Raw genomic sequence first — 15,349 nt, 5'->3', positions numbered from 1 at the left:
GTAGGGTCCCAAGGCTTTGGGCTGTCCTCGACTGCCCTCCCGGGCCACAAGCAGGGAGCTGGGTGGGGAGTGGGGCCGTTGGGACACAAAATGACACCCTTATGGGATCCTGGTGCATGCAAGGTGAAGACATTAACTGCTAGGCTACTGTGCTGTCCCCCCCACCCCCTTTTTATAAGGCAGAGTCACAGAGACAGTATCTGGTTTCAACTACTGGTTCATTCCCCAAAATGCTGCAATGACTCAGGCTGGGCCAGGCTAAAGTCAGGTCTCCCATATGGGGGCAAGTGCCATCTTTGGCTGCTTTCCTTGAATTCATTAGCAGGGAGCTGGATCAGAAGTGAAGCAGCCAGGTCTCAAATGGCACTCACATGGGATGCCAGCACTGCAGGCAGTGATTTTACTTTGTATGCCACAGCACCTGCCCCTGTAGTGTACTCTGGACCATGGGAGGCAGTTTCTATCTCTCCTTCCATCTCGTCCCTTAATTCTGGGCAGTTCAAGGAGCTAACGGGGTTCTTTTGATGCATTGGTCGATTTCAGGTTTTGCAAGCCAGATACATCTGAGCCAGATTTCCACTCACAAAGTTATAACCTGAGTCAAGTTCCTCCATGTTCAGTGTGCATTGTTTACCCACCCACAGAGATGTCTGCATTATTGTGACATGCAAGTTTCATTCCTTGTTGGCTTTGTGGTTTTGGCCTGGCCCCAGAAATCTGAGCTGTTGCCACTGGAGAGGGCGGCTGGGTTTTTCAAACATAGAGTCTCAGAGACCTTGTCTGTAGCTGGTGGCAGCAGCCAGAGGTCTCCGAAGGGCTGGCTTGAGCCTTCCATAGGGAAGAGTTGGACAGGGAGGCCCAGACTCCAGTTAGGTAAGGAGCAGAGTTGGCTGCATATGGAGAAGATATAGATCAAGTGATTCCTAGGGGTGGAGACAAGGTTCAGAGACTTTGCTCGCTTTCTGACTGTTGCTCTGGTTCCCTTGCGGCTTGCATGAATCCAAGCTCCTTTCGTTAGGGTAGATTCCCCAAACTGCCCTCCTAATGGGATCCTCTTCCTGTTCTTGTCTGCCAGGGCAGCATGGGGCCCCAGGCTGTCAGCTCAGCCAGACTGCCTGCACTTTGTTTCCTCCATAGACAGAGGGCGGGTTGGTGGTGGTTCCCACCCCAGCAACCTGGTCCCTGACTAGCCTGGTTCTCTCTGCTGCACCAGAGCTGGAAGGATTGTTGATGGTTCACTGCACTGACCCAGAATCGCCTCATCTGTGATCTGCACTCAGAAAAGGGGCAGGTCCAGGGTCAGCTCCCAGCCCTCCCTTCGTAGCGGGAGGGCTTACCACAGGCTCTGAGAGCTCCCTGTCTGCCAGCCATGTATACCCTTAAAGATTCACCTCAAATTTACAGATAGCTAAGACTAGAACTTTCTAAATCTGGTCCTTCCAGAGACTTGACACCAGGCTCTGGGGAAATCACTTTATCACACCCCTTGTTTACCTTCTAGGTAATGAGTGAATCCTGTGAGGCAGTGAGTTACAAGAGTGATACTATCTGTGGATAGTTACAGGGAGGAAAGCCTTTTCTTTTGTCTACCCTTTAGTTAAGTGGGCGTCTCCTCCACTGCTAGCTTTGTCCCCTGCGGGACTGAGGGTGGAGCTAGAGGAGTGCCTGTGTGTGGGGTATGTGTGTGTGTGTGTGATTTATCTGCACATTCTTTCTCTTTGCAATTTCAGGGTCATGCTGCGGCAGCCTGGCGCCTGACAAGTGAGAGGGAACCTGCCAAGGGATTTCTGCTTAGTGTGAGCTAACGACGGGACAGGCTGGCCTCAGGGGATCAGGGATGGACAGAGCAGCCAGAGCAGCAGGCCCCAGAGCCTGAGCCAACATCCCCAGAAAGGAGGCCTGCGTCCTGGCAGGGAGCTCGGAACATGCTTGACTGACGTGGCCTGGGTTGGATGTGGCACCCCACTGAGCAGCAGCTGTTCTCCGCCCTAGAGGACCTCACAGCAACAGCGAGTGGGAGCTTTGTGACCACCAGGAGTAGGGACCAGCCCCTCAGATGGGAAGAAAACAAGAACCCAAGACAAAGAGCATCTTGGTCTTTGCAGCAAGACGTTCTGGTACACACAGAGCTTGCTGGTTTTCTTCACTGAGGACTGCTATCTGGATCTTCTCGCCTAGGAGAGGGGTTGAACCAGGAGGGCTGTCCAGGGCAGAGCTTCGCTTCACATGGAATCCAGGCACCTTGAAGCTCAAGAGCTCCCTGTTGTGACTGCAACTGACGGACTTCCCCACAGCAGGGGACGAGGGGTCACCTCGGCATCTGCTCATGAGCCACAAGGACTCCGGCTGCTCCAGACTGGGCCATTTCAAGCTGCCAAAGAGAGGGACCCCTAGAGCTGGCATCCAGCGATCTCAAGGGACCAGAGGGCTGGGTTGGACTGACCTTGACCTGGCCAGAGCAATAGGAGAGCCAGAGCCTCTGTGGCCTAGCTAGTGACTGAGAGACCTAATGAAGCACTGAGCAGGTGCCCAAGTGGCTCAGGGACAGAGGAGCTCCTCCTGCCCATCACACCCCCTTTTTCAGTGGAGAGAGTCTGGCGAGGGACTCCTGCCAAGGCTCGTGCCCTTATGCCCATTGCACGTGCTGCCAGAACAAGGAGGCTGTGCCGTGGCCAGCTCCTCAGAAGGCCGGGAAAGGAGTGGCCACGGTGACAACTGCTCGCCCGCTGGCACCATGAAGTGCTCCCTGCGGGTGTGGTTCCTCTCCGTGGCCTTCCTGCTGGTTTTTATCATGTCCCTGCTCTTCACCTATTCTCACCACAGCATGGCCACCCTGCCCTACCTGGACTCAGGGGCCCTGGGAGGGACTCACCGGGTGAAGCTGGTGCCCGGCTATGCTGGCCTGCAGCGCCTCAGCAAAGAGGGGCTCACAGGCAAGAGCTGTGCCTGCCGACGCTGCATGGGTGATGCTGGCACCTCCGACTGGTTTGACAGCCACTTCGACAGCAACATTTCCCCCGTCTGGACCCGAGAGAATATGGATCTGCCCCCGGATGTCCAAAGGTGGTGGATGGTGAGAGCCGTCATCCCTCCTCTGCCCCTTCTGTGTCAGAGTCATTTTCAGAGCCTCCTCTTGGGTTTCAGCTATCTCTTCTTACAACTTGACAGTGCAGAAGACCCATTTGGTCAGAGCTGTGTACCAGGGTCACAAATTGTTGAAGGGCTGAGTGAGTGTTAGTCTAGAAGGGAAGAGAGCTGATATTTTCAAGTGCCTGTCAAGCCTTGTGTAGGCTCAGTCAGGTAGCATAGGAGAGAAGAGCAGGTGCCAATGAGGGCCATGGCAGTGGGAAAGGCAGCCATGCCTCAGCTCCAGCACCATGCTGCAGTACAGGGATGCAGTTCATACTGCCAACTCTTCTGAGCGAACCCAGAAATGTGTATTTTTGTTGTAGTTATTGTAACTGTCCTAATTTGTAAATGTTGGCTCCAAGTACTTATAAACACTACTAAGTCCACTCCCTTGATCCTTTACAGTTGCTGGACTTGGGTGAGACGGTTCCTGGTGTAAAGCACCCCAGGGGTAGGAGAAGGGCCAGGGGCCTAGCTGGCTGCTGCTCCCCATCCTTCTGAGTCCTTTCTGCTTCTTTGCGTTCCTTCCACCTGGTTCTGTCATCTCAGGAGTCGTCATTCCCCAGGCTCTGCAGGGCCATCTGGTTGCCACCTGTGTTAAGGGTAGAGCTGTGCCAGGGCTTAACCCAAGCTCCCTGCATTCCTACTGAGCCCTTGGGAGGCAACTCATGGTCCCTGGTCTCCCCAGCTGGCAAATGGAGCACAGCCTGATTTCCCATTTTTCTCACACTCAGGGTAGCTGTGAGAGTGAGCTCATGTGATGAGAGTTATCAGAGTCACTCCAGAGAACTTTCCAGTGTCGCCAAAGAGCAGGGTCTGCAGAGCCAGGACCACCAGGAGCATCACTGGTCATTTACAAGGCAGCCAGGAGCCCTCTAAGAGTTCTCTCTTTCATTATAGTCACAAAGTTCAGAGAATACATGGGGTTTGCCTAAGTTCGTAGTCTCAGTGTGGGCAGTGGGGGGCCAGAGCAGGACTCTGGACAGGCCTCCTGGCCTTGGGGAATGAATCTGCTCGTCATTTAAGCAAGGAGCACATGCCTCAGCTAAGGTGCTTTTTCCCTAATTGGGAGGGGTTGCTGCAGGAAGTCACTCTGCTCTGTGGTGCAGGCCTGCATATCCCCGAGACTGTGTTCCATATAGCACCTGGCCCCTGAGCCACTCCAGGGCATCAGAGCAGCTCTGGGGTTAGCAGGGCATCTGGAAACGAGTGGACAGGGTCCTTGCTATCCAGCAAGAATCTCTGCCCAGATACTGGAAGTTAAAGAAGGGTGGGGAAGGCAGGGCAGCCAGACACCTACCCTCCTCTCTCTCCCCTCCACAGATGTTGCAGCCCCAATTCAAGTCACATAACACCAACGAGGTGCTGGAGAAGCTGTTCCAGATAGTGCCGGGCGAGAACCCATACCGTTTCCGAGACCCCCATCAGTGCCGGCGCTGTGCCGTGGTGGGGAACTCGGGCAACCTGCGGGGCTCCGGCTATGGGCAGGATGTGGATGGGCACAACTTCATCATGAGGTGAGCCGCTGTGAACCTTGACTGGCATTTGTGGCCTCTCCTGGCAGGGCTTGAGTTGCCAGCTATGGGGGGTTCGGTGGGACCCTGACACCTAGAGCTGCAGAGACAGACCGTGCTCTCTTCTCTCTCTTGTCTGTTTGGGGTGGAGATTTTGGAGAATTCCAAATCTAAACTTTGCTTAAGGCTCACACTCAGTTCCCACGACTCTGAATTCCTTGGAAAATAATTGAAACTAGACATCTGGCCAGTGTTAGGCAAAAACTCCCTTCTTTTCCACCTGGTCCCCCCCAGAAGTTGGTCCAGCAGTGAAGGCCCCAAACTAAACTAGCATCTTGCCTAACAGCATAGTTGATTCTGGCAGGTTCACAGAAGACAAGACATTCTGTGCAGAGCAAGGAGCTGACCAGGACTTGCTCTGGATGATGTCTGCTACCTCTCGTATCATAAGGCTTAGGTTATATGGGGACTCATTCATTCCAGAGACATCTGTGCCTCGCCTCGAGGAAAAGAAGAGTCGGAGTAGCAATGCAGGCCTGGGCATGACTTGTCACCCAAACATAGTGCCAAGGGAGGCATGGGAGGCAGAGGCTTTTTTTTTTTTTTTAAGATCGATTGATTTATTTGAAAGGCAAAGTTACAGAGAGACAGAGACAGAAAGATCTTCCGTCTGCTGATTTACTCCCTAAATGGCCACAATGACCTAGTCAGGCCAGGGCCAGGAACTTAGAATTTCCCGGGCTCTAAGGTTGGCTTCAGGGACCCAAGCACTTGGGCTATCCTTTTCACCTTTCCCAGACTCATTAGCAAGGTGCTGGATTGGAGGTGGAGCAGCTGGAATGCAAACTGCCATAGGCAGCAACTTTACCCACTGTGTCGCCACACCACTCCCTCTGTTCCTGACCTTATGTTTTCTGACTTCTTAACTCCTTGGCTGAGGACAGGAAATACTAGAGGAGGTTTTATTATATCCCAGTCCTTGGTGGAGGAATAGACTTAAGAACAGACATCCTGGAAACCACCCATTCATTGCTTAAGTCTTTGTTAGGATGAACATTGTGGAAAGACCAGGTTTCCCAGGAGGCAGAAGGAAGGCCTTTGTTTTAGGCACTGATGCTGTCTCCATAGCAACGCCACCACAGCAATATGTCTCAGAGGCTTTCAACATCCTTGCATGTTGGGAGTTAGTGGCAGGTAGGGAGAGAAGAGGGTGTTGAAGCCCATCCAGGACCTCAGAACCACCTGAGGTTAACCCAGCATTTGACTGCTGGTACCCCACATGGTCGGTAAGCTGGACACGGGCCCTTCTTCACCCAGATGGTGGCTGAGATTTTGGTGAATGGGGCGTCCACCACTCCAGTGCAGCTATGGGGTGATAGGAAACCCAGGAAAGACATCCTTATATGCCTAAAGTGTCTGCCTCCCAGGCCACTTGCACCAAGCAAGAGCTGTCATTAGGGGCTTCAGTCACAGGTGGCAAGCTGCAGGTGAGAAAAAAGACAAGAGTGCTTAGGACCACCTGAGTGTTCCCCAGTCAGGCTGCCTACAGGAAGAAGGTCACCAGCACGCCCTCTCAGAAGCCAGGCCACAAGATGGGGTATTTTGGAGTGGACTCCAGAGCTACTAATGGAAAAGGGTCAGTGATCCAAGTGAAGATTGGCTGTCTGCAAGTCTGTGTAAGGAGCTAATGGAGATGATTCTGCCTGTATGCATACCTTGATTTAGATTTATTTTATTTTTTTATTGGAAAGTAAGATATACAGAGAGGAAAGGAGAGAAAAAGATCTTCTGTCCATTGATTCACTTCCCAAGTGACCACAACAGCTGGATCTGTGCCAATCTGAAGCCAGGAGCCATGAGTCTGGAGCCTCTTCTAAGTCTCCCGTGCGGTACAGGGTCCCAAGGCCTTAGGCCATCCTGGACTACTTTCCCATACCACAAGCAGGGAGCTGGATGGGAAGCCAGGCCACCAGGATTAGAACTGGCACCCATATAGGATCCCAGCGCATGCAAGGCAAGTAGCTGCTAGGCTACTGCGCCAGGCCTCATACCTTGGTTTAGAAGCAGCTGGGAGACCTACCTTCCCAGAAGCCAGACCAACACATTCCAGTCCCCTAGCTCACCACACTCTCTTCCTCTTCCTCCTGTAAGTCCTCTGAGTCCTGCTGACCGCTGCAGTGTTGTTGTGCTGTTCCTACCTCAACTGGCAAGCAGATCCATCTACAACTCCTCAGAAAGCACCTGTGGGCTAGTAGACATGCCATAATAAAAGAAGAAATGAAACGGACCAAGCAGCCCCATAAGTAAGAGTGCAGGTCTACTTTGCCTCTACCCCTGCTCCTGCCCGAGGAGTTTCTTGACTGGGGGCAGCAGAGGCGGGTGGATTTCTGTAATGCTTTGCCACCATCTTCCTACTCCCTTCCCCCATCCTTCCCCTGCCCAGAGGTCGTGCTCACCCTTTGGCCCCTCTCCAGAGTGAATCATGCCTCAAAACAAAATCTTGTTCCCAAAAGAATGCCACGTTCCTTCCCCTTTCCTTGGAGATTATGAAACATCTTTTTGGACTTCTTGCTCCATTCACTGCCCTGACCCTTGAAAGCTGGCATCTTGCCGGCAAGCAGTAGAGAAGAGAAAGGGGAGCAGACCCTGCAGTGGGGCCGCCTGCAGCAAGCAGGCAGAGAGGTCTTGGCTGACTGGTTTCGGAGGGGCTGTGATGGCTGGGCCTGCTGGTTTAGTAGAGAAAGCAGATGGTAGTTCTTGAGAAACCAGCCTTCGGGGCACCACAGCCCTTTGATCTGCAGGGCCAACTTTGCCACTCTGTTGTTCATCTTCATGAGAGTGCATTTCCACATCTTGCTTACCTTCCCACAGCCCAGCAGCTGAGAGAGTTTTCCCTGGCAGCTCTAACTCCAACCAACCCAAGCCTCTGCTCCAACATCACCTTAAGAACAGGCATACTATTCTTGCAGTATGTATAGAGCTGGAGCCCCCTAAAGATCAAGGCATCCTTGAGCACCCGGAAAGGAGGCAGGGAGCAGATTTGATCATTGTCCTGGGGACAGAGCATAGTAAGTTCTGGAAAACATTGTGGGCCTGAGGCCCAGCATGATAGCCTAGTAGCTAAAGTCCTCACACACACTGCGATCCCATATGGGCACCAGTTCTAATCCTGGTGGCCTGGCTTCTCATCCAGCTCCCTGGTTGTGACCTGGGAAAGCAGTTGAGGACCGCCCAAAGCCTTGGGACCCTGCACCTGTGTGGGCGACCTGGAGCAAGTTCCTGCTCCTGGCTTCAGATTGGCACAGATCCAGCCATTGTGGCTGCTTGGAGGGTAGATCAATGGATGGAAGATCTTGCTCTCTGTCTCTCCTCCTCTCTGTATAACTGACTTTCCGATAAAAATAAAACATAAATCTTAGGAAAAAAAAAAGATTGTGGGCCTCTGCTTGAATCAGGCTAGAGCCGAAGTGGTAAAGAATAAAGACTCACTGGCTAGACCACATAGCCTTCTACTCTGAGGCACCCCCCTCCAACCCATCAAGGGAAGGTAAAGAGGCTGGAGACATTACTATGTCCACTTGCATGGGGGAGGCATCCTGGACACACTCCTCCCACATCCTGGACACCAGAGCCTGTGGTCCTTGTCAGCACCCTCTCTGAGTGTGATGCACTACATACGGCTTCACACAGCCCAGCTCAATAGCACCAGCCACTGGAAAAACAGGGAACATTCTACTGATTTTATTCCAGAATTGGCAGAGAAAGCCAGTTCATGACATTGCTCTCTTCCGTGTCACTAGAGGAGCACCAGATTAGTGTCACCTCACCTTGCTAATTACTGTTCCACAGGGTAGCCTGCAGGGGATAGGAATAGCCTTCTAATAGTCATAGCAGTTTTGTGTTGAAAGGTTGTTTCTCATATTTCAAGACACTGACCTAAAATAGGAGCTTTGGTTTTATTCAGCTTGTGTTTTGCACAAATTAGAAGAAACAGAAAGTCTAAACTTGCCATCTGGGATTTTGGGACACTGCATGTCCGCAGATATGCAGTCCCGGGTAGGCACTGTCAGAACTCAGGGTACACCTCTTGGAGGGTGGGCACTGTCAGAATTCAGGGCATACCTCTTGACCTTGGTGGAACAGAATTTACAGTACAGGGACAGAGTGGAAAAGGGTGGCAAGCTTCTGTACTGCCAAGGAGACAGACTTTTTTCTTTCATCTTTTTGGAAAGAGAGTACAACAGCCAGGACAAGGTTGAGGTTATAGAAGGCTGTACTTTTCCTTTTCAAAACAAAATAAAATAAACAGGGACAAACATTATGGCACAAGGGGGTTAAGCTACATCTTGTGACAACCACATCCCATTCTGGAGTACTGGTTTGAGTCTCAGCATCTCTACTGTGGATCCAACTTCCTGCTAATAAGCACCATGGGAGGGAGGCCACGAGGAGTGCCTGACTTCTAGCTTCTGCTTGGCCCAACTCTACCAGTTGTGAGTACTTACAGAGTGAACCAATGGATTTGCAATCCCTGTCTCTACCTTTGAAATTAAAAAAAAAAAAAAGCACACTAAAAAAATTATTAAAAAAATACTTGCAGCTTGTATAGAAGGTAGATACAACATAAATGAATTTCATGTTTACAGTTGAGTCCCAGTTCCAAAATCTCTTATTATATAGATAAAAATATTTAAAATCTAAAATGAAATCTGAGACACTTCTGGTCCAAAGCTTTTTAGATCTTGTAAACTTAACTTGCATAGAAAAAATTTCACGTATGTAATAAAAATAATCAATCTACCTAAGCCCATTTCCTGAAAGTTAACAATTATTTAATTCCCTGCTTGTGGCCTGGGAAGCTCCCTGCTTGTGGCATGGAAAAGCAGTTGGGAACCTGCATCCACATGGGAGACCTAGAAGAAGGTCCTGACTCCTGGCTTCAGATTAGCTCAGCTCCAGCTGTTATGGCCACTTGAGGAGTGAACCAGCAGGTGGAAGATCGTTGTATCTCCTTCTCTCTGTAAATCTGCCTTTCCAATAAAAGTGAATAAATCTTTAAGAAGCTAGAAAGTGGCAGGGCAGGGAGCTGTGCTGCATGCCAGGTTACCTGTGATGCTGGCATCCCAGTTAGGTGCAATTTGTGTCCTGACTGCTCTACTTCCAACTGGGCTCTCTGCTAATGCACCTAGGAAATCTGTGAAAGATGGCCCAAGTGCTTTGGTACCTACTACTCCTACGAGAAACCTCAATAAACCTCCAGCTTCCTGCACTCAGCCTGGCCCTGCCCTGTCTGTAGCATCCATTTTGGGAATGAACCAGTGGTTGGAAGATCTCTTTCTTGGTTGCTTTCTATAACTTTGTCTAAAGAAAGAAAAGAAGTAGGATACTTCACACAACTTGTTTCTTTTCATTGAATAACTTTTTTAATATAAAGATTTATTTATTTTTATTGGAAAGACAGATTTTCAGATACAAGGAAGGATTTTCCAATCACTAGTTCACTCCCTGAAGGAGTAAGTCTAAAAATAAAAATTACTTTTATTGGAAAGTCAGATATACAGAGAGGAGGAGACACAGAGAGGAAGATCTTGTGTCCATTTATTTACTCCCCAAGAGACCGCAATGGCCAGCGCTGAGTTGATCACAAGCCAGGAACCCCTTCTGGGTCTCCCACATGGGTGCAGGGTCCCAAGACTTTGAGCTGTCCTCGACTGCCCTCCCAGGCCACAAGCAGGGAGCTGAATGGAAAGTGGAGCTGCCGGGATTAGAACTGGTGCCCATATGGGATCCTGGCACGTGCAAGGTGATGCCTTCAGCACAAGGCTCCCATGGTTTTATTTTTACCAACGCATGTATGTCTTCATTTGATGGCTATATCATACTCTACAGTATAAATATAGTAAAAAGTATCAACAGTTCTTTATTGTTTGACTTGTTCCGTTTTTTGGTGTTGTCAATACTTCAGCGATAATCTTCGGATGCATATTTTTATGTACCTGTGCAACCATCTTTATAGAATAGGGTCCTAGAAAATACAAGTAGTGGATCACAGCAATTGTCTATGTACATGTTTGATGAATAAGCACCAAGTTGTCGTGCAAAACTCTGCTACTGGTTTCCATAGCATTTTATTCTCATGCCACCCTCTTGTCCCTGCAGGATGAATCAGGCACCAACCGTGGGCTTTGAACAGGATGTTGGCAGCCGAACCACCCATCATTTCATGTACCCTGAGAGTGCCAAGAACCTGCCTGCCAACGTCAGCTTCGTGTTGGTGCCCTTCAAGGCCCTGGATTTGCTGTGGATTGCCAGTGCCCTGTCCACAGGACAGATCCGATTGTAAGCCTCTCTGCTGGCTGGGAGTAGCAGGACCACCTTGGGAAGGGTCTTTCTGGGGACTTGATGTAGAATCCCCATAATGAACATTTTAGTCAAAAGTGCTAGTGAGAAGGAAGTACTCAAAATGTAGAGTGAGCTGAGGGTACAGCCTTCTTGTGGCACTTCTGTGTGGGTACCCTATGCAACGGTGGTGGGAAGGTGAGGAAAAGACAGTATGATTTTGGTCTCCTCTCCAGGAGGAAACTTGTGACTATCAGAGCTGTGCCTCCTGAGAACTTTCTTTGGGGACAGTTTCTTCATCAGAGTTTCAAGGAACTCTGGGAAATCCAGTTCATCAAGGATTTTGTTTCAAGTTTTTTCTTGTTGTTATTTGAACAGTTTTACTGAGATAACAATTCATATGTCATGATTGTTGAATATATTTATTGAGTGGCATAACCAAAACCACATTTAATTTTAGAACATTTTCATGTTCTAGGGATCTTTAAAGATACCCCTATGCCCCTCAGTCATTGTCATATCACCACCCCTGTATCTCACCAAGAGTTTTACTGTGGTCAAATATAAAGTTTACTCTGAACTATTTTTTAAGTATACAATTGAGTAACACCACATAGAGCCACATTGTTATATAACCATCAGCTCTGTCTAAACTTTTCATCACCCCATATGGAAACAGTACCCATTCAACAGTGTCCCCAATCTCCCTTCCTAACTTTAGTTACCCTTCTTATACTTTCCATGCCTATGATCTGATCATGCTAGGTGCTTTGTTTAAGTGATATTGTACAATAGTTAGACTTTTACATCTTATTTAATTTAGCATAATGAGCTCAAGGTTTGTATGTGTCAGAATATCATTGTTTTTAAAGGTTGAATAGTATTCCTGTGTGTAGACCGCATCTTGCTTATCTGTTCATCTGCCAATGGGCATTTGAGTTGTTTTTATTGTTTGGACTCTTGTTACCATGTATTTTTTATTTTAAAGATTTATTCATTTTATTACAGCCAGATATACACAGAGGAGGAGAGACAGAGAGGAAGATCTTCCCTCCGATGATTCACTCCCCAAGTGAGCCGCAACGGCCGGTGCGCGCTGATCCGATGCCGGGAACCAGGAACCTCTTCCGGGTCTCCCACGCGGGTGCAGGGTCCCAATGCAGTGGGCCGTCCTCAACTGCTCTCCCAGGCCACAAGCAGGGAGCTGGCTGGGAAGTGGAGCTGCCGGGATTAGAACCGGCGCCCATATGGGATCCCGGGGCTTTCAAGGCGAGGACTTCAGCCGGTAGGCCACGCCGCCGGGCCCGTTACCATGTATTTTTTTTTTTTTAAAGATTTATTTTATTTTTATTACAAAGTCAGACATACTGAGAGGAGGAGAGACAGAGAGGAAGTGGAGCTGCCGGGATTAGAACCAGCGGCCATATGGGATCAAGGCGAGGACCTTAGCCACCAGGCCATGCTCCCAAGCCCACCATGTATTTTTTAAACATAGAAATTACAATTTCCTGACTTGCCTTCTTATTTTATCCTGTAATGGGGCATCTACTGAAGGTTTCTGAATAAGGAAGGTATGGCATTGATTGGAGAACATTCTGGAAGCTGATCAGTCTAGAAGTTGTGAGGCTGTCACCAGTCAGACATGAGGGGGATGAGAGGTATCTCGGTGCCAGGGGGCCATCTGAAAAGTTATCTTTCTGTCTGCTTGCAGCACCTATGCCCCAGTGAAGTCCTTCCTTCGAGTGGACAAAGAAAAGGTAAGCTCCTCACCTCCTCTTTTTTCGGTCCCACCTCAGTCCAAACTGTAGTCATGCCTCCTGATGGTGCTTGGCTCAAGTATACCTTTTTTTTTCTAAGATTTATTTATTTTATTACAAAGTCAGATATACAGAGAGGAGAGACAGACAGGAAAATGTTCCGTCCGATGATTCACTCCCCAAGTGAGCCGCAACGGGCCGGTGTGCGCCGATCCGAAGCCGGGAACCAGGAACCTCTTCCGGGTCTCCCACGCGGGTGCAGGGTCCCAATGCATTGGGCTGTCCTAAACTGCTTTCCCAGGCCACAAGCAGGGAGCTGGCTGGGAAGTGGAGCTGCCGGGATTAGAACCGGCGCCCATATGGGATCCTGGGGCATTCAAGGTGAGGACTTTAACTGCTAGGCCACGGCGCCCGGCCAACTCAAGTATACCTTCCAGAACCTAGAGTCACCATGTGCTGATATTCCTGACCCCAGTGGAAGCCAGAGCAGCAGATACCTGGAAGAGCTGACAGACTACTCAGCACCTGGCTCCAGTCTCATGTTGCTGTTATCTCTTCTCCCCAGGTTCAGATCTACAACCCAGCCTTCTTCAAGTACATCCACGACCGGTGGACAGAGCACCACGGGCGCTACCCTTCCACAGGGATGCTGGTGCTCTTTTTTGCCCTGCATGTGTGTGACGAGGTAGGTCAGCCCTGCTCAGGGCTCAGCGGGGCCTTTAGAGCCCCTTGTCTTTGTAGGCAAGAAGCCAAGTGGCTCCGACTTCTGCTATTTATGCAATGTGACCTGCACATCTACACTGCGCAAACCCCAGGACTTTAATGTTGTTGCCAAATCTGAAGTCACATCATGAAAACGTTAAATAGGCTAACAGCAGAAAAGACTATGGTCCACTTCAGCCGAGTGACCAGACTGAGCCCCTGACCTACTCTTGGGCTGAAAAATGCAGAAAATTCATGTGAAGACCCACATTTCACCTGTGGCCAGGGCTGTTTCACCAGTGGCCAAGGCTACCGTGGCACAAAAGCAGTGTTTACTCCAATGCTCCCATTTTTCCCAATAGACCTCCTTCACTGGTGCAAGTATTCCATTACAAAAAAAAAAATTAGCAAGGAACTGGAAAGGGATCTGGGTTCTTTATGTTCCCCTGTGTCCCCTGCACCAGGGACTGCACCCAGCCCCTCCTCCAACCTCCGTGGTCCTGACACGCGGTAACCCTGCCATCTCCCTAACCCCCAGGTGAACGTGTATGGATTCGGGGCGGACAGCCGGGGCAACTGGCACCACTACTGGGAGAACAACCGGTACGCGGGCGAGTTCCGGAAGACGGGTGTGCACGACGCGGACTTCGAGGCACACATCATTGACATGCTCGCCAAGGCCAGCAAAATCGAGGTCTACCGAGGCAACTGAGCCTGGCCCGGCCGCGACCCTGACAGTGTGGCCTCCTCTGTGAGGTGCAGCCACGCCTTCAGGCCCTGGACTCCAGGCCTGCGAGAAGGAGCGAGCCTTGCCGTGCGCGCCCCGCCCGGCCCTGGGCGTTGCCAGGCAATCGGGAGCGACAAGAGGCCGCGGTCTGGGCCTATCATGCTGCAGTCCAGCGGAGTGCTGCCTGTCCTCCCTTCAATCATGAGACTCGTGAGCCGGGCCCGGCCCTTGCACCAATCAGCACCGTCATTGGGCGGAGCCTTTAATTCTGACAGCCAATCATGAAGCGCAAAAGAACTTCCGCCACTGGTTCCCTCCCGTCTCCTCCAATCACTGGCCTTTGGAGCCGGGCAGGCGGTTGCTTAATTTCCCAGTCCCTTTTGCTTTTCGATAGAATTTTCTTTTCCGCTTTTTAAAAGGTAGAGGTTGTTTTGGACCCTGATGAAGTATTTTTCCTCAGGGTTCGGTCAGAAGCGCGTCTCAGTGGCTGGCTGGCCGGCCGGCCGGGCTGCGGCGGGAGTGCTCGCAGCGGAAGGCAGTCGGCCGCTAGGGGGTGGCCCGGCCGTGCTCTGCCTTGCGAGAGGGAAAGCTAGTGTCCTCTCGGGTGGCTGCAGGCTCTCCGGGAGAGTCTTAGACCCACACGTTTTCTTTCTGTGTCAGGCGCAGCCATGGGTGAGTGCAGACCCACCAAAGAGATGCGGTCCCGGGTGGCGCGTGGGCCCTCGTCCGTCCCTCCGCCTCGCCGCCCTGAGGTTCCAAACGGGGGGGAGGGGCATTGGATTCACCCTTCGACTTGGGAGTGGACTTGGCCTCGGTTCTGACGCGAAACACGAAAGTGTTAAAGAGGCAGGGCAGGAATCCGGAAAGCCCCGTGGCGTCACTCGTAAGGTGCTTCACACTCCACTCGTGCCCTCGGCCCCTCCACCTCACCCGCGACCGTGTTAGGGTCTCTCTCCTCAGGCCCTGGGCCTCACCAGCCTACTTGTTGCTCTGGGAATCCAAACCGAAATCATAAAAGTTGCCCTTCCCCATCCGCACGGCCACACACACACAGGTTCTGAGGAGAGAGGGCCGCCACCACCTTCCCCCGGCGCCCCTAGGAGAGGAGGAGGCCTGGAATGCTGCAGGTAGCCGCAGCCACGTCCCACAGCCACATCCCATACTCCATCTCCCCTCCTTCC

General features: G+C 50.9%; 1 protein-coding gene across 1 annotated transcript in view; it reads left to right on the top strand.

The window, feature by feature from the left end:
* ST3GAL2 (ST3 beta-galactoside alpha-2,3-sialyltransferase 2) overlaps positions 1-14,590 on the top strand; it is a 50,398-nt gene extending 35,808 nt beyond the window's left edge. The window contains exons 2-7 of the mRNA XM_058674999.1: positions 1,731-3,073; positions 4,453-4,646; positions 10,803-10,982; positions 12,694-12,739; positions 13,305-13,424; positions 13,980-14,590. Coding sequence (XP_058530982.1) covers positions 2,735-3,073; positions 4,453-4,646; positions 10,803-10,982; positions 12,694-12,739; positions 13,305-13,424; positions 13,980-14,153 — 1,053 coding nt within the window. The 5' untranslated portion in view covers positions 1,731-2,734 and the 3' untranslated portion in view covers positions 14,154-14,590. The remainder of the gene's footprint in view (positions 1-1,730; positions 3,074-4,452; positions 4,647-10,802; positions 10,983-12,693; positions 12,740-13,304; positions 13,425-13,979) is intronic.
* The last annotated feature ends 759 nt before the right edge of the window (positions 14,591-15,349 follow it).

Source organism: Ochotona princeps, chromosome 16, assembly GCF_030435755.1.
Source record: "Ochotona princeps isolate mOchPri1 chromosome 16, mOchPri1.hap1, whole genome shotgun sequence".
In the NCBI taxonomy this organism is placed as follows: Eukaryota; Metazoa; Chordata; class Mammalia; order Lagomorpha; family Ochotonidae; genus Ochotona; species Ochotona princeps.
Note: the sequence above shows the minus strand (reverse complement) of the source record. Positions and strands in the feature narration are given on the sequence as shown.